Raw genomic sequence first — 18,259 nt, 5'->3', positions numbered from 1 at the left:
GAACTACTAATGACAACTTGTACATTTTTTTAGCCCATTTATTCAATACGCATAAGAGAGTACATGACAAAGCGAATTAAAACCTAGTATCATCTCATTCCTTTTTTATCCCCAAAAATTCAAGCAAGGTGCATACCTCTCTAAAAAGCCAGGAAAAAATATTTTTGAACCTTTTCTCCTCCACATTTTGCAATGCCTTCAGCCTCAAATCTATATAGTTGTTTTAGCCAAGTTAGCATGAAAATCATAAACAACCTCAAAATAGAGCAAAACACCTCACACCTTACATATGTTTAGGGAATTGGGGAGCTAGTGACTGCGCAATAATCATCAGCCCCATCCATTGGGGAGAACTCTAGTGTCCATACGCTTACCACCAGGGCCCAATATACATTTTTTGGAACTCATACCCACTTAAAAACTTAAGGCCGGTAAATGGAGATCCCCATCTAATGTATGTTAAGACCTATCCCTTTTACTATTTATTTGATATGGGACTCTACCTTCACACATACTCTAACAATCTTCCCCTCATGTGTAAACCAAATATCGGGCTTCGCCTTGCTCCCCCTGAAGTTTAATCTATGTTAAAATTCACCTACTACACACCTACCACTACCACCTACTACACACTCACCTACTTCACCTACTCTCCACCTAATCCTCACCTACTACACACTCACCTATTCTCTTCCCACATCCTCTCTTCTATATATAGGAATCATTGTAATATATCAACTACAATCAATCAATAATACATCAATTTTTACATGGTATCAGAGCCTAAGATTTAGGCCTGTATTTCTTTCTCACCGGCGGGCAGCCGGCCGGCAACTTTGCCTTTGCTGCCCGTTGGAATTTTCTACACACCTTCTGTCTCCCTCCAGCTCTCGTTTAAAAAAAAAAAAAAAAAGAAAAAAAGAAAAAAGGAGTACCAGAGACTCTACGATTTCTTCTACGACTCATCGACCTTAGTCCTCGACGAAGCAGAGAGAATCGGAATCTCAAGAGAAGAGGCTTGTCACAACCTCATATTCGCGACCTGTTTCAATTCATTCGGAGGCATGAAAATCCTCCTCCCAAACATGATCAAACGGATCGGAAGAGCCGGAGTCAACCTCCACACCCAACTCGAGGAGGAGATCCGATCCGCCGTCAGATCCAACCTTTCCGAAACCCATCACAGCAAGTGTTTTGCCAACAAGGGATACTCCCACATATTTGTTCCGCTGCCACTTCCCAGCTTTGACCGAAGCATCGGCTTGCGCAATGTTCCGAGCCATGGCAGTAAGAAGCGCGATCCCGTGCTCGGCGGCTGCGACGGTGTTAGCCGTCGGCGCATTAATCACAAGGCAACCGTGCTCCGTCGCTGCCGCCAGATCCACGTTGTCGATGCCGACGCCGGCGCGTCCGACAACCTTGAGCCTCCCAGCCGACGCCTCGAACACATCGCGATTGACTTTGGTGGCGCTGCGAACGATCAGAGCATCGCAGAGCGAGATCTTAGTGCAGAGCTCTTCGGGACTCAGGTTGTAAGAGCAATCAACGTTGGCCACGTCTGTCAAGTGCTTGGACCTGTAGCTAGATTTTCTTGGACCTTCTGTTCACTAACATCAGGTTCTTCTCTTTGGTATTATCAGTGCTCTTTTCATAAGCCTCAGCATCATCCACAAACAAGCTAGAATCTGAAAGACACAACTCACGACCACTCATGCGGTCATTCTTATCCATCACCTTTTGCACACACACCCATATTTTTTTATTTTTTTTTATTTTTAAACAAATCTTCACCTTTATTTTCATTATTATAAAGCTTAGTTGGTCTAAACTTCACACCCATCCACCGTCCAAACTTTCTTTTTTATTTTAAAGCTTAATTGGTGCTCTCCCTGTTCCCCACTCCCTCCTTTATTATTTTTTTTTATTCATCATTATATATTCATTATCACTATGCTTATCATTTCATCACCATCACCATATTTTTTTTATTCGATTCCCTTACTTTTCCAAAAAAAAAAAAAAAAAAAAAAATCCATTCACAACCACGTCGATTTTCATTCCACAAATTTGTCATTTTTTTTTTTCATGCCGGGATCAACCCCGATCACAATTTTTCACCACACAAAACAAAAAAAAAAAAAAAAAAAAAAACCAAAAAAAACACAACAACAAAAAACACAACTACCACACACCGACATCCCTTCTCTACTCTGCCGCCGGTCTCTTCTTTTTGCCTCCGTCATGGGCGGTCCTTGACGGTACTGCCTCTGTGCTTCCTAATCCACCAAGCAAGTTTCCTCCTCCCTGCTCCTCCACTACAGCATATGGTGGACCTCCAAATCGGAACATAACGGTGGCTTTCCGCTTCAGCTCCTTGTTTTCCGCCTTTAGCACACTTATCTCTGCTCGCGCATCCTTATACATGCGTTGGAGCAGAGCCAGTTGGGCGTTTAACTGCTGCACCTCATTTGTCCTACTCTGCAGCCGGTTCGACAAATTTGTAACCGCAGTCATGGTTTCCACACATGACTTCAATGTATACTGATTGGCCTCCACATCCGACTGCACTGCCATTCTTTGCTCCACAGACCGCATAGGAAAGTTCAACGGAGCAAACTCCGGGGCGCTTGGTTGAGTTTCCAGTGCCACCGCACCAGTTATTTCTCTTGTGGACTCGTTCAGGTCTGGAAAGAGCGTGAGCAGACCACGGGAAGAGGATGCCATGTTCTGGGTAGCTGGACGGGAAGAAGAGGCCATGTTTTTTGGGTTGCTGAGTGTTTCAGCGAAGCAGCGATTTCCGACTGGTACTTTCAGAGAAGGACTGGGCAACAGAGTGTTACAGCGTATCTCTCTCAGAAAAGGAAGAGTTTTTTTCAGAGGATTTTAGCAGGTTTTTTTTGTCTCAGCCTCTGCCTCAGCCTAGGTTAAATAGCCAAGGCAGTCACGCGCATCGCGCGCCACTTGACGCCAGACGACAAAACGGGCGCGCCAGCCAATGTGGTCACGCGTCTCGCCATCATGTCCGGCACACCTTTTTATGGAATGGGCACGCCTTTTGATGGCACGCCTTTTTATGGATTTGGCACGCCTTTTGATGGCACGCCTTTTTGAAAGATTGGGCACACCTTTTGAGGGTACGACTTTTTATGGGTCCGACAAGACTCTGTAAACTGTCCTGACATTGATTCCGGTTAGTTTCTACAAGGGTCCGACAAGACTCTGTAAACTGTCCCGACCTTGATTCCGGTTAGCTCCTTCATGGGTCCGACAAGACTCTGTAAACTGTCCCGACATTGATTCCGGTTAGCTCCTTTATGGGTCCAACAAGACTCTGTAAACTGTCCCGACATTGATTCCGGTTAGCTCCTTTATGGGTCCGACAAGACTCTGTAAACTGTCCCGACATTGATTCCGGTTAGTTTCTACAAGGGTCCGACAAGACTCTGTAAACTGTCCCGACATTGATTCCGGTTAGTTTCTACAAGGGTCCAGCAAGACTCTGTAAACTGTCACAACAACTGTCACAACATTGTCTGCTACAACGGTCCGACATGACCCCATAAACTGTCTTCTACATCGGTCTGACACCGCCATCCAGTGTCCTCTACACCGTTATGACACCACCATACAGTGTCCTCTACAACGTTATGACACCCCCATACAGTGTCCTCTACAACGTTATGACACCACCATCTAGTGTCTTCACCAATGGTCTGACACGACCATACAGTGTCTCCTATCCTCTTTTATTTTTATGTATTTTCTTGTTTTGTTACTCTCTCCAAACTCAAGTTGGTTAGTTCCTATCCCCCTTGAGTTTGCGGGGGGCTGTTAAAATTCACCTACTACACACCTACCACTACCACCTACTACACACTCACCTACTTCACCTACTCTCCACCTAATCCTCACCTACTACACACTCACCTATTCTCTTCCCACATCTTCTCTTCTATATATAGGAATCATTGTAATATATCAACTACAATCAATCAATAATACATCAATTTTTACAATCTATCATCTGCAGGTTCGTCATAGATCATACATACACCCCTCAATCTTGATCTATCTCTCCAATATCGAGTCCATCTTGTCTTACCCACAGACCATGCTCCATTGAGAGCCATCTTACCGCGGTCCAACCTTTCCACGTGCACCAGAAATTTTCTTGCTCCATCAAGAGTCGCCATGGATTTTTCTTACTCCATCGAGAGTCCCCATGAAAGCCCACCAACATCAATGCTCCAAGATAGTCCGCCCATAAATCGTCAGCCATCGACTATGATACTAGTTGTTAGGGAATCGGGAAGCTTATGACTAAGCAACAATCACCAGCCCAATTTGTTAGGGAGAAACTCTAGTGACCATACGCTTAACACTCGGACCCAACATACATTCTTTAAAACTCTTACTCACTTAAGAGCTTAAGCACTGCAAATGGAGAGCCCATCTAATGAATATTAAGACCCAACCCTTATACTATTTATTTTGTGTGTGACTCCACCTTCACACATGCTCCAACGACATACACATAAGAAGATGGGACCCTCCAGCTGCTTTACATGTGCAACACTAACTAGGGAGAATATGGCCTTGAACTCTCAATTGATAACCATTAAAATGTTCCAGCATCTAGCCAATAAAGAAACACGCTGATGAAAACTTGAACACCCAAACACACTTTTAAGGAAACTGAAAACAAATGTGCTAGATAATCTCATATTTTCCCATTTTGGTTGCCTTCAATTTCATCTCATTTGTTCTACTTCAAACCTCCTGCACCAATAGACAACAATAGCATATTCTTTTAGCTCAATGCGAATTTCCTTGAGTTTCTTTCAAATGGAAATAGATAAAGCATGCTCTAGAACCTTCTTCCATAGGGATCATCTGGAAAAAAGCAAGTCATTTAGGGCCATCTGGACAGTTGAAATCTTTAGGTTCTGTGGAAAAGCTAATTAAAAAATTGTACTCTACACGTCTGTTTGCATACATATACACCCAAATGAAGCTCTTCCCAATTTCTCTCTGCATAATTTTCTCAGTGGTTATATGAGGGTGTTCCAAACCCATTTTTCAATCTAGAGTAATCTATATCAGTACGTGCAATCAGCATAAGGTTCTCCCACGAAGCATAAAACAGTTATCCAAGGTGGCACATGGAAAAAATAAAATAAAAATGTTACACACGTATTAGAAAAGAAAGGTAAATGACATTAAGTAGGGTCCATTAAAACCCCCAAACTAGGTGACACGAAACATAATTTCTTTTTACCCTGATAAATGGGCTAAAAATAGTTGATCATACAAAATTTCGAAGCTTGAGCAAGTCAAACTAGGTGACACGAAACAGAGTGGTTGTTTCAGACTTTCAGTTGACAAGGTGATTCAATCAGTAGCTTTGAGAGGAACAAGAGGGAATGATCTAACACCAAAGTTGTGTGTAGGTTGTTGTAATACCCAAAGAAAAACATTCCAAAATCTATTTTTTTTCTAAATAATTTGATACCAATTAAATGAATTCAGAGGTTCACCTAACGATAATTTCAAACTTTGTGGGTCTAACTTAAAAAATTGAAGTTCTCCAACTATAGAAATATATTATAACTCAAATTTTGTATGACCACTGCAGCCCTTCAAACAACCCTACAACTTATAGAAATATAAGTTCCTTCTTTCAATCTACACAAGAACCTTGTGATTCTAAGACTTGTCGGCAAACAATTCATGATGTCAAAGAACAATCAAGTTTGTAAAAAATACGTATCACAATTATTTATTTATTTATTTATTTATTTTTTGACCAGCAACAAAAAGATTTCATTAAATGTAAAAAAGATACAAAGCAAGGACAAGATGTCCTCTAAGAAAGAACAAGAGAAAAGGACAGAAAACACACTAATACAAACAGCCCTCCAATAATTGGAAATCAAAAAAAGCAAACCCTTTACATCCAAACAAACGAGAGAGCCAAGAAAGAAGTTATACTCGTCTTGGAAGGTTCTTTTGCATAATTAAAATTATCACCTCCCTTTCAATATGTTGGTATTCATCACAAGTAGCACATAAAATAAGAAAATGATGAACCAAACATTGAACAAGAGCATGTGAAACCTAAAAAACAATGACAGAGATGCAATGTATGATTTTGTTCAACAGATGAAGGCAAAAATTACCTGTAAGATCCTCCATGTTTGATGGCTTCATGTCAACAATATTGAAACACTGATCACTGACCTCAAGATTCCACAAGTTTATCCTAAGGTCATCCGCAGAAATAAATGTCTCACCATCACTGCAGAAGAATTAAACTCCTCAATTAATTACGTGAACAATACTAAAGTTTTGCCCTTTTATAACATGAAATATTTTATGGTAAATACGTGGATTGATTCAGACATACAGATGCCTGAACATCTGCGTGTGGAGGGAAACAAACTTAGAAAAGCTTGCTCTTTTAAATCTTTCTGTATTGTAAGCAATAGTAAAACATCATATACAAAGAGGAAAAAATTATCAGCTAAGATATCAACTTCAAATTTACCTATTATTTGAGATAGAGTTAATATTAAAATCATGAGCATGACCATACACCTTTCGACATCTCGCAGGAGCACCATCTCCAATATTTGCTACCTAGTACCATAGCAAACTGGTATTATACACTGTTCGATGTTCCTACTAAAACCCGTAAAATTATGAGAACACAAATGGTAAACAATCGAACAAGTATTTCCACGATACACAAATACCTACCTCGGTATCCCCTTCATGAGATGGCGATGTGTTGTTCGTCATTTTTTCTGTCCATTCTAAAAAATAACCATTACCAAAAGATGGTTTATGTTGCCCACTGACATAACTCGCAGCCAAAAGCGCATTTTCAGGACATACAAATGGGTTGAAGTCCATTTCTTTAACTTTCTTCACTTTATGCTCCTTAACCTTGGTACAAAAACCACAAAAGCAATAAGTCAGCACAACTATAGTAAGTGACTAGTAGTAAATTGACCCCACAGAACACCTCCAGTCTATATATGACTAGAGGTAGACAACTTCGTTTCAGTATCTAGTTTAGTTACAATCTGTTACCTGTAACAGTGAACGAGTGATGTTCTCCACAATAATTAGTAGTTTCTTGCGCCACTTTTTTGTACACAGAACATCCAAAGAAGTAAACAAACCAATAGATCATAAAGAGATCACATATTTTATATTAGTTTCATGTAAGTCAGATCAGAAAATTGAACCCCTTATTGTAATTCTTTGAACTTTTTGACAGAATTTTAGTTCTTTCGATTTTTCTATAAATGGAGCTCCCACTACTCCAATTTTGGGTTCTTACACTGGAGCCTTTCATGCGATGTTTACTATTTTCCTAACCATAAAGATGTACATCAAGTTTGACCTTGCTATTGGGCTGACTTATGCCTATAACCACATATAATTTCATTTAATTTCCCCTCACAAGATTCAGAGTCATCTCTATATCAGATATATATGAAAATTAAAATTAGAATATATCTAATCTGATACATTAATTTCTCCTTTACAACAAGAAAATAAACTGTTGAGTGAAAAATTAGTTATCGTCTAGATTATTTTTACATAACGAAATTCGGAAGTGTAGAACGTAAAATTCTATGAATTTTCGAAGTTTATTTGATATCACAATCAAACAACATGCAAAATGGAAAAGGTAAAGATGTCACAATCATCCTGCAAGGCGGGAACTAAATTTCTTTGAATAGAAATTGAAGGTAAAGGTAAATTCTTAATAATTAGAGTTCTTTTCTCTAAGAATTCCATACCTTCCACAGTTTTATAGTTTTATCATTTGTTGAAAGAATAAACAGTGATCCATTAGGTGTTGCACACCATCTCACTTTGTTAATCTTCTCTTCGATTTCCAAGCTCTTCAGATAATCAAACTATATAAAATGGGAATACATCAGGATCTGCAATGCACATCAAAAGCCAAATATATGCACCATTTTAATTGAAACAGAAATTATAATTTCTAGATGACAAATCGTAACATATAAAGCATACCTCTGGCTCGTGACTCTGAAATTCAGTTTTATATTGGAATTCTGGATGGTGTGTGTCCACAAAATCCAATTTCTCCAAATGAGTATGGTGCTCACCCAAACTCTAAAAGCCAAAAATAAAAAATAAATGGATCATAGTTTCCATTTGTCCAATAAATAAATGGAACTACCAACCTCACAGAGAGAGAGAGAGAGAGAGAGAGAGAGAGAGAGAGAGAGAGAGAGAGAGAGAGAGAGAGAGAGAGTAATAGCTCTTGCCAGGTGAGATCTAGATAATATATATATAGAAATACTCTCAGTTGATGCATCAATCTCACATCTTTATTAGCCTTCCTTTCAAAAATTACAATACGACCACCTCGATCTCCAACAGCAAGATAATCACCACTCTTCTCGAATTCAATCGACGATATGATGTCAGCTAGAAGAAAAGCCAAAGTTTACAATGTCAGAAATAATGACACAATGACATAATGTCAAAGCAATCCGTCAAAATCAAAAGAAAAAAAGGAAAAAAAAAAATCAAACTACAAATTAGCATAAAATTCCAAGGAATTAGATAAAACAATTATATTTTGTAATATTCTTATACATTCTCCTGTAATGTTAAGGGCAGCCTAGTGCAGGAGGATTCCTGCCACTATGGGGTCTTGTGAGGGTTAGATATATGCAACCTTGCCCCCACGTGCTCAGAGACTATTTTTGCATTTCGTACCTGTGACACAATGGAACAATCTTACTGTTGCGCTAAAGCCCACCCTCATTCAAGGTCAACAAATCTTATTTATTAAAATATGGTTGTGTTCAAGTCTTAAAAGACTTTATTGAGGCTTGCCTCAACTCAAGACTAAGTATTACGGCTTTAATTCTTAGGCTAGACATATACTCCCCAAAGGTTTGCACATCACTGAAGCATGCACCTTAGGTGCACATTATTGTTACACTTATGAAGAGATTGTCTTAGGCTTTTGTTACACTTAGTCTGGTAGATGGTTTGAGCAAAAAATAAAAAAGAACCCCTTTTGCAACTATAATCTATAGGACTAATTGACCAATCAAGAAAATGCACAAAGTTAATGCTCAAGTGAGAAGTTAAATCACTAAAACTAAGAATGTCAATTTCACTTTCAATTAAGGCAAGCTTCCTTCTCTATAGTGAAATGTCAATTTCATCTTCTCTTTTTCTTTTTCTTCATTAAACCTTACTTTATTTTATTTTTATTTTGATAGATAGTACTTGAATAGCAATATAGAAATCAAAAACTACAAATAGAAAGGAAGGGAAAGAGCATGTAGGGTTTGGTCACTAAAGTAAGAGCAGTTTGCAACAATTCATTATAAGGAATAGAGGGTTTGGTTTTGTCGCATTATTGGCACGTTTAAATTCTATATCAGTTTTGGTGTTACCATATCTTACAGTTTTCTTGTGCAACCACCCATACTTGATATTTGTGGATATTTGTGAAAAGAAAAGGAAAGGAAAAGGTGAATGAAATAGAAGCTATTTGTTCACAAATTTCCTTCCCTTCTCCTTTTCTTCCACAAATTCTTTCAATAGTCCTTGGTAAAAGACCGGAAACCCGTGCGGTGTTGGTGCTAAGGTCCTTTCGATTAGAAGCCGGTAAATTTGATGGTGTTTAGGTGATGCTTAGTGAAAGTCACTAGTAGAGTGTTGCTTCTAATAGCTCACTAGAATAGGGATTGCTTAGCGATGACCACTGGTAGATACATGTACTTGGGAGGATTCACCGGGTTGATAGTAATGAAATTGAAAAACATTATCTTTATGACGATGTTTGATTTTTGGTCATCGGAATTGACATAACCCTTTTTATGAAATGAGAAATCATTTTGAGCATACTATACATATGTAGCATCATGATCATGTGCATGTGTAGAGATATATTACATTGCGAAAGATTACCCTATTGGACTACATGTTCACCCTACGTGGCTGAAATCTTTTTCAGGTATTGATGGCGTGTCCCACCCTTGAGGCGAGGCATGAGATGTGCGCATGAGTTGAGAAAGAGTACTTTTGATTTGTTGGCCTTGGGCCCTCTTTTTATATAGGCCGAGTGCCATCTTTCGTAAGGGCTATACCCTTTTTATTTGATGTAAGTTTTAGGGTATTTTAGTTTACATTTAACTGTTGTTGCTTTTGGATTACGTACTGTATATTAACTCCACTTAGATGTTAACTTAAATATAGGATGTATAACATTGACATACATTTATACAAGAGAGGCCTTTTGATTATATTTAGGCTCATTTTGGGATATTCTAAATAAGTGCACTTTTTGACTTTTTATGAAATATGGATTAGGTTTGAAGTGATGTGGTAGAGAGGTGATGTGACTTAAATAAGATGATGTGACTTAAATAGGATAGTGACTTTTTAACTTTTTGACTTTTTTTTAAGATGCCAAACTTAGCCTTATTATTGTCTTTTCTTTATCATTTATGATTATTTCTCGTAGGTCGGATTGTGTAAATCCAGGATGTGACACAACTATTCACACATAATATGAAAGTATCAATATGTACTTTGACCAAAAGTAGCATTTGTTGCTTTTTTCTAATATAAAAATCATAGAGGTAGAATTTTTATTTATATAAATTATTTCAACCAATAAAAAGCCTTAAAATGACTGTCTAATCAGTCATACACTAAGATCCAAATTATACAACTCCCAAACTAATATGAAGTCATCGAAATAAGCATTAAGAAATAACTAATATAGATTTATTGATTTTCTGTATTTTCTTTTTTATTTTTTTATTTTTTTATTTTTTGGTGGCTAAACTTTGGTCCCCTCTAAACAAAATTTATGGCATAGTCCATGCTCATAAAACTTTGTCAAACACAATGCCACTTCAACTAAACCTAGGGTCATAGCATGTCAGGTGAATTAAAGTTATGCAGACATTACTCCAGGTTCATAATCCATCACCATTGGATCATATTCTAGGTTCAAAAACCAAGAAAATGTGTAAACAATTGCAGTTCACACAAAAGCAATATACATATGATTCAGTGTTGTCACCCTATGTTTGGAAATTTAGGAGAGAAAATAAAAGATTGTGTTTGCCATATCTGATAGCGGAATTTATCAATTATCATTCACTTTCATATTTCTCAATCACCTAACACAAAATCATAATATTTCAACTTTCATAATAGCATAGAACACCACTGCGCCAGTTTAATATATTGGACAGGAATATATATATATATATATATATATTCTCCAATCTCTTTTGGAGAGATTCGGTGAAAATAAAAAATAAAAAACTTAAAAAAATAAAAGTTATATTAATTAAAAGGGCAAATTACATATACACCCCTCGAGGTTTGGTTAAATTACAGATACCCCTGAGGTTTCAGAAATTACATCCCGCCCCCTGAGGTTTGTATTTTCATAACAATTTACCCCCTGAGGTTTATATTTCATAACAAATTACCCCCTAATTTCTTATGCAAATATAGCATTCAGGGGGGAATTCGTAATTTCTCAAACCTCAGGGGTATCTGTAATTTAGCCAAACCTCGAGGGGTGTATATGTAATTTGCCCTAATTAAAATAACTTTTATATTTTCATTTCTTTATTACTAAATAGACAATTTTAATATTATATAAAATTAGTAATCAATTCTTTTCTTTTCTTTTCTTTTCTCTTACCATCCTGGAGAGATTCGTAGGTTGTAAGAGAATTCAATCATTCTACAAAGAGAAATAGGAAAAAAAAAAAAAAAAAACTTCAAATCACTCAATCCAAACATGATACATATATACACACATACATATTTGCAGAGAGAGAGAGAGAGAGAGTAACCATCTTGAACGTCCTCTCCGGGACTTCGTTCGCCGAAAACCTGAGAAAATTTCCACACCAAAGAGGAAGGAGAAGACTCTGTGCTCAAAGTCATGGCTACTTCTGATTCTGACTACGACATCGCTGCGTTCGAGCTCATGCTGAGATCGCCATTAAAGCTTACACTCGCAATTGGTGTGTGCAAGCAAACACACAGACACACATTCTCAGTGAGATTCTGATTCTGATTCTGATTTTGATAATTCTGAGCTTTCTTATCCACTCGATTTCCCGGAAAATGTTTCTCAGTCGCGTCACGATATGCAAAATGTCGAAAAAACCAATTTGTCTTCTTGTCTCTGAATCAACTGAGTTTAGTGGGCTTAGGTTTGAGGCCCATCGTTTAAAAGGCTTAGCCTAAGTCCATTACATTATTAAGGCCCTTTTTTTTTTGGGGGTAATTTTTTGGAAGCAAAACCAAACATGCCATAAGTAAGGGTGCGTGGTGCGGTTTGATACATTTTAAATATAAAATTTAAATCAAATTATGAATGGCGGATTGTTAACTAATCAAATCGAAGTCTAAGCAGTTTAGGTAGTTTCAATTTGCTAATTGATTGAAAAATAATATTAAATAATTATCAAGTACTTATATAATATATAACACTAATTTACATAATATATATATATATATATAACACTAACTAATTTTTGCAAAATATTATATATAACACTAATTTGTAATAAATTTTAGGGTCATCTACCAACCAGTCCTTTCTTTATTTTATTTTATTTTATCTTATCTTATTACCCATTAGGTCCTGACTAGAGTCTTATGCACACATAAGTCGGGAGCTTCTATCTACACACACCAAATCCCCTCTATACACACACTTAATGATATTTATTTTTATTATAATTTTATCCCTAAGTGAAATTACTATTTTAGACACCATACCCAATTCAAAACGTCTCAATGCACATCCATCCAGACTTCACATCTATTGAAGCTCCAAGTTCGTAGCTTCTTCCATTAAAGCTGTTGAAGCTGTTGAATTCTTCCTCATTCATCATACATTAAGGTAGAAAGGAAAGCATCAACCTTCCTCATTCATCATACATTAAGCTAGAAGGGAACGCATCAACCTTCCTTATTCATCATTGTTATGGAGGATTTGTCTTCTGAAAATCAGCAAATAAATGTTTATGAGAAACATAGCGAAGAAAATGTGAGTTTCTCTTGTTTTTTTTTTTTTCTAGCGTCGTTCAGATAACCAGAGTCGAATTATATTATTTTGTTCGGAAATCTACTACCGAAATAAGTATTTAATTTCGGAAGTTGCTGTCCGAAATAAGTTAATTTTCACAACATTCAACTTCCAAAATTTTTAAATTAATTCGGACAACTACTTTCGAAAATTAGCATTTTGTTCAACACTGTACTTTCGAATGAAGTAAATTTTTTTTTTCCCATTTTATATTCCAAATTTGCAAATTGCATACCAAATTTACAGTTTCGAATTGCAAATTAATCTTTATAATGCCATTAAAAATTTGTAATGTTATACAAAACATGTAGGAATATGTGCCAACTCAAGGAAGTCAGGTTTGTACGGATTTTGTGTTGGATTACACTACTTAATTCACAATTGAATAGGTTCACTCTACGAAATTATAATGATTACGTTTCGAATTGCTCAACAAATGTAAATGTTTAATAATATTTATTTGACTTTGTAGGTATTCAAAAGTAAGGATGAATTGCTCAATTGGGTACATGAAGTTGGAAAGAGAAATAGTTTGGTCATTGTAATCAAAACATCAGACTATGGTGAAAGGAAAAAAAGACCCAGGAAGTATCTTGCTTGTGAGAGGAGTGGCCAATATAGAGCGACAAAGAAGTTAAAACATGATGGCAACAATATATCAAGAATAACCGGTACGAAGAAGTGTGGTTGTCCTTTTGATATGAGGGCTCACAGGTTTACCACACATGATGAATGGACATTGACCGTAGTATGCGGATTGCATAGCCATCCACCTGCGGAGTACCTTGAGGGACATTCATATGCGGAGAGGCCATCAAAGGATGAGAAAACATTGTTAATGGATATGTCAAAGAGCATGGTTTGGCCAAAAGAAATCCTAGTAACCTTGAAACATCGAGATGCCCTCAATGTAAGCACACTTAAAACCATTTACAATGTACGCCATCGAAAAAAGGTGGTACAGAGAGCTGGAAGATCATAGATGCAACACTTATTAGGTGAATTGGCCAAGTATAATTACATTGAGCGCCATCGATCTGAAGAGTCCACGATGACTGTGACAGACTTGTTTTTGGCACATCCTACCAGTTTGGACTTATCACGGTCTTTCCCACGTATATTAATTATGGATTGCACATATAAAACCAACAGATATCGTCTTCCTCTTCTTGAAATTGTGGGAGTGACAACAACTGAAATGACTTTCTCTGTCGCTTTCGCATACTTACAGTATGAGAGGGCCGATAACTATGCGTGGGTGTTAGTTACATTGCGTGATGTCATGGATGGTTTTGTTGTGCCAACAATTATTGTTACTGACAGAGAGCTAACCTTGATAAATGCCATACAAAAGATATTCTCGAGTGGCAGACATTTATTATGTCGTTGGCATATCAATAAGATTGTATTGACCAAATGCAAGAAAATGTTTGAGACACAACAGAAATGGGAGAAGTTCAACCATGAGTGGAACTCTTTAGTGTATTCATCTTCTGAAATTCAATACAATGAGCGTCTTAAATCATTACTTAAGGAATTTAGTAGTTATCCTGATGCAGTCAAATACGTCATGGATACTTGGTTGGTTCCTTACAAGGAGAAATTTGTAGCGGCATGGACAGACACGTGTATGCATTGTGGCAATGTCACAACGAACCGGTAAGATTACTTTTGTTCAATATGTTATTAATAAGTGCCATGTACTTGATTTTAATTTGACTTACATTGAATTGAACAGGGCTGAGAGTACACATGCAAAACTTAAAAGACAATTGGGTTCATGTCAAGTCTCAATTTAGTCATTATTTGAGAAAATACACAGTCTGCTTGAGTTGCAACACATTGATATCAAGGCTTCATTTGCGAAAAGTCTAACTGTTGTGCAACATCAATTTAAACCTTCTCAGTTCAGGGAGTTACAGGGTAATGTGTCTATCTTTGCATTAGAGTATTTGCTTGTAGAGAGTAAGAGAGCCAATTCCATTGGTATTGATGTTGAAGCTTGTGGATGCGTCCTTCACCACACTCATGGTTTACCTTGTGCCCATGAGATTACTGACTACATCAGACAAGATCGTCCTATACCACTTGCTACCATACACTCGCAGTGGAGGCAACTTCATATCTCCATATGCAAGAAAGAAGAGGAAACGAAGGTGAGTTGTCATGCAGAAGTAGATTTGTTTATGAACAAGTTTAATGAAAGTGATAGAACCATGCAGTTGGAGCTTTTGAAGAAGTTGAAAGAGATTAGATATCCGGGAAGCACTTTTCTTGTTGAGCCGGAGGTGAAGCCCAAAACACGTCCTCGGGATCATAAGAAGATCAACGTTTCTACCCGTCGTGACCCGTGTTCATTTGAGTTAGTGCAATCTGGACATGATTCCGTCTCACCTGGGGACACTCAAATCACTACATTAGCTTCTACTTTGGAAACCAAGAAGAAGCGACCTGTTAAGGGAAAGGAGAAGGTGAATACGAAAGGGAAGGTATACATTACTAGAACAGTGAAACTTGGTGCATATGTTGATGCTTTCCCTTCTGGGTTGAAACCATACATTAAGTTTGTAAAGGATGTAACTACAGATAGGAATTGTGGTTTCAGGGCTATAACTGCTTTAATTGGTCATACAGAAGATGATTGGGCTCAGGTTAGGCGTGATTTGTTGGGTGAGCTGCACACACACAAAGAGGAATACATTACACTTTATGGGTCCTACGAAAGGTTTGAAGAATTGACAAGCATATTGTCATACTTTGAAGACAGTCTTGGATACTCACATTGGATGACTATGCCAGACATGGGGCATATTGTTGCATCGTGCTACGATCTTGTGTTATACCACTTGTCATTACAGCAATGTCTCACCTTTTTACCTCTTAGAACAATGCCAGTACCTCAACTTGATAGACGTAAGATTGCCATTGGGTTTGTCAACGGAAATCATGTCGTCCAGGTATAACAGAAACTTATCAATTTGTGCATGTACAAGAAGTTATGAGGTATAACCACTAACTCAATTGACATTTGGTGCAGGTTTTGTTGCAGCCAGGCCATCCAGTTCCTCCTATAGCCACTAATTGGCGAAAATACCATCACCCTTGCGCTGTCGACTGGGATGATACATATGTGCGCTACATTCAACATTTCAAGGACATTGTTCATGATAATGTAGCTACTCAAGAGACATTTGATGTTGTTGATGTCGCATGACACATGTATGCATTTGACAATGTTAGAATTATGGAAGAAATTAATGGATGTGTTTTTGATGTTGATGTGTTCTGTGGCATGGATTGAATGTTATCGACCATTGTTACCATTCCATTGTAATAAAAAAATATCATTTACAAAATCAACGACCATTGTTACCATTCCATTCTAATAATAAAATGTCATTTTCAATGGTATCAACTATTGTTGCCATTCCATTCTAATAAGAAAATATTAACCACTGTTACCATTACAACAATATCATCTTACAAAAAACACCACAAAAAATTCATCAACTAACAAATAACATGTCACGAATCAGCTGTATGCCTACGCCTAGGCCTACGACTGTATGTCAATGTCGGAGATGAAAAGCGACCTCCAGTATAACTAGGTCCAGTAGAACTAGGTCCAGCTTTGTCAATGTGCTGACCTTCAAGGACATGCGTCATAGTCTCGATAGCCTGGTAAAGTCGATGAGGATGTCGAATCCCCTCCTCATAACCAGTCTCAATAATAGGATGTGAAATCTAGAGTGCATGTGCAATACGCTGCATTTGAAAAGAATATCATATGTTAGGGAACATATCAGAAAATAAAAAGTAAGTTACAAATGCAATAAAGACGATAATATATTACATCGGCATGTTGGCTGAAATCTTGATGGTCATGGACACGCGGTTCATCAATGTGCTCAACATATAGGTGCGTGAGATTCTTATACCAATCCATGTAACCTGGTACACATTCCCAAGGCTGACGAACTAGTGTGCTCCTCCGCTGCTTAGATAACATGTGGTTATCCCAAGCCTCCCAGATCCTATCCAAGTATCTATACATGACTGTATATCATGCAGATATGTTGCCTCGAGCACCACGACTGGGAGCTAGCGGTGCATCTGGGATGGTTTGAACCCTGCCAAACTGCCTCAGAACTCTATCTGGATGATAGGGTTCGACCACGTCTAAGCACTTTAAGCATCCATGGTAGAACGTAACCGGGTTACATAGATGCCGGTCTCTGCAACTGTGGTATGGATCCGAAATAACCTGTAAATGTAAAGTGTTTTTGAATTAAAGTATATAAAGGGTAAGATAAATGGAAAGTGCTAAAATTATCTGAGGACGAGTAAACTTACATCAGTCGCTACCAAACTATCAAGCTCCGCTCGAAAAGATTTCAAATGATCAATGGAGGAACCCGCCTCTCTCCTAGATGCCCAATGGTACATGTGTGGCATGTTTTCATTGTAGCCCATGTTTTGGTGAGGTCGGAATGCTCGGAAGTGCTTATAAATCCACGCCTCCAAAAGAGTCATGTAACCACCCATCTACTTAACACTGGACCAGCTAGCATACCCCAACTGTCTGTATAAAAATGCTAATACAGCAGCACCCCAGGCGTAAGTATGAATGGATCCCAAATCCATCAATAAGCCAAGGTAAACAACAGGAACCCTGCCGCCACTCTTGTCACTGAAGAGCGTACATCCCAACAGAAATAACAAATAAGCTCTAGCAGCGCACTGTATAGCCTCCTCTGAGTCTGAATCTGTGACACAGCAAACTGACTTCGCAACCACTCAAGCCTGACTGAATTTCCACTAGAAGTAGAAACATCTTCATGTGCTACACGTTCAGTAATCCCCAAGCCATAAACCAGTAGTGTAACTCCATGATGATCTGTCACATCTGGTAAGCTGACTGATTTGCCTACAATGGAAAGGCCAAGAATAGTGCCAACATCATCCAGGGTCAAGGTCATCTCACCAACTGTCATGTGAAATGTGTTCGTCTCAGGTTGCCATCTCTTAACAAAACTGGAGATTAGAAACTTGTTGACGAACCGATAAATGCAACGAGCTAACTGTGACAGCCCAGACTGCTCAATAATGGCTTTGAATCTG

At 37.9% G+C, this 18,259-nt stretch overlaps 3 protein-coding genes across 16 annotated transcripts in view; 2 read left to right on the top strand and 1 right to left on the bottom strand.

Annotated features, from left to right (window-relative positions):
* The window catches only part of LOC114270766 (serine/threonine protein phosphatase 2A 55 kDa regulatory subunit B beta isoform), a 31,751-nt gene extending 19,505 nt beyond the window's left edge, over positions 1–12,246 (bottom strand). For 13 of the 14 annotated variants that reach the window (XR_014356884.1, XR_014356885.1, XR_014356887.1 and 10 more), the window contains exons 1-7: positions 11,892–12,200; positions 8,372–8,475; positions 8,056–8,157; positions 7,815–7,934; positions 6,760–6,948; positions 6,548–6,639; positions 6,180–6,298 (exon numbers count right to left, since the gene is read on the bottom strand). Coding sequence is in view for 6 of the 14 variants with exons in the window: in XM_028212352.2 (XP_028068153.1) it covers positions 6,180–6,298; positions 6,548–6,639; positions 6,760–6,948; positions 7,815–7,934; positions 8,056–8,157; positions 8,372–8,475; positions 11,892–11,985 (820 nt within the window). In the remaining 8 variants the exon portion in view is untranslated. Of the gene's footprint in view, positions 1–6,179; positions 6,299–6,547; positions 6,640–6,759; positions 6,949–7,814; positions 7,935–8,055; positions 8,158–8,371; positions 8,476–11,891 lie in introns of all 14 variants that reach the window. The other variant, XR_014356886.1, reaches the window with a different exon arrangement.
* A 790-nt stretch (positions 12,247–13,036) lies between these two features.
* Positions 13,037–14,120, top strand: LOC145813111 (uncharacterized). Its single transcript, XM_082908381.1, has 3 exons — positions 13,037–13,099; positions 13,450–13,476; positions 13,611–14,120. The coding sequence occupies exons 1-3, from the start codon at positions 13,037–13,039 to the stop codon at positions 14,118–14,120; spliced, it is 600 nt and encodes a 199-aa protein (XP_082764507.1).
* Positions 14,121–14,189: 69 nt separating this feature from the next.
* LOC114270779 (uncharacterized) lies at positions 14,190–16,352 on the top strand. Its single transcript, XM_082908380.1, has 4 exons — positions 14,190–14,766; positions 14,877–14,959; positions 15,046–16,095; positions 16,176–16,352. The coding sequence occupies exons 1-4, from the start codon at positions 14,190–14,192 to the stop codon at positions 16,350–16,352; spliced, it is 1,887 nt and encodes a 628-aa protein (XP_082764506.1).
* Positions 16,353–18,259: the final 1,907 nt, after the last annotated feature.

This window comes from Camellia sinensis, chromosome 15 (assembly GCF_055761805.1).
Source record: "Camellia sinensis isolate YWXY chromosome 15, ASM5576180v1, whole genome shotgun sequence".
Taxonomy (NCBI): Eukaryota; Viridiplantae; Streptophyta; class Magnoliopsida; order Ericales; family Theaceae; genus Camellia; species Camellia sinensis.
This window is presented reverse-complemented; position numbering and strand designations above follow the sequence as displayed.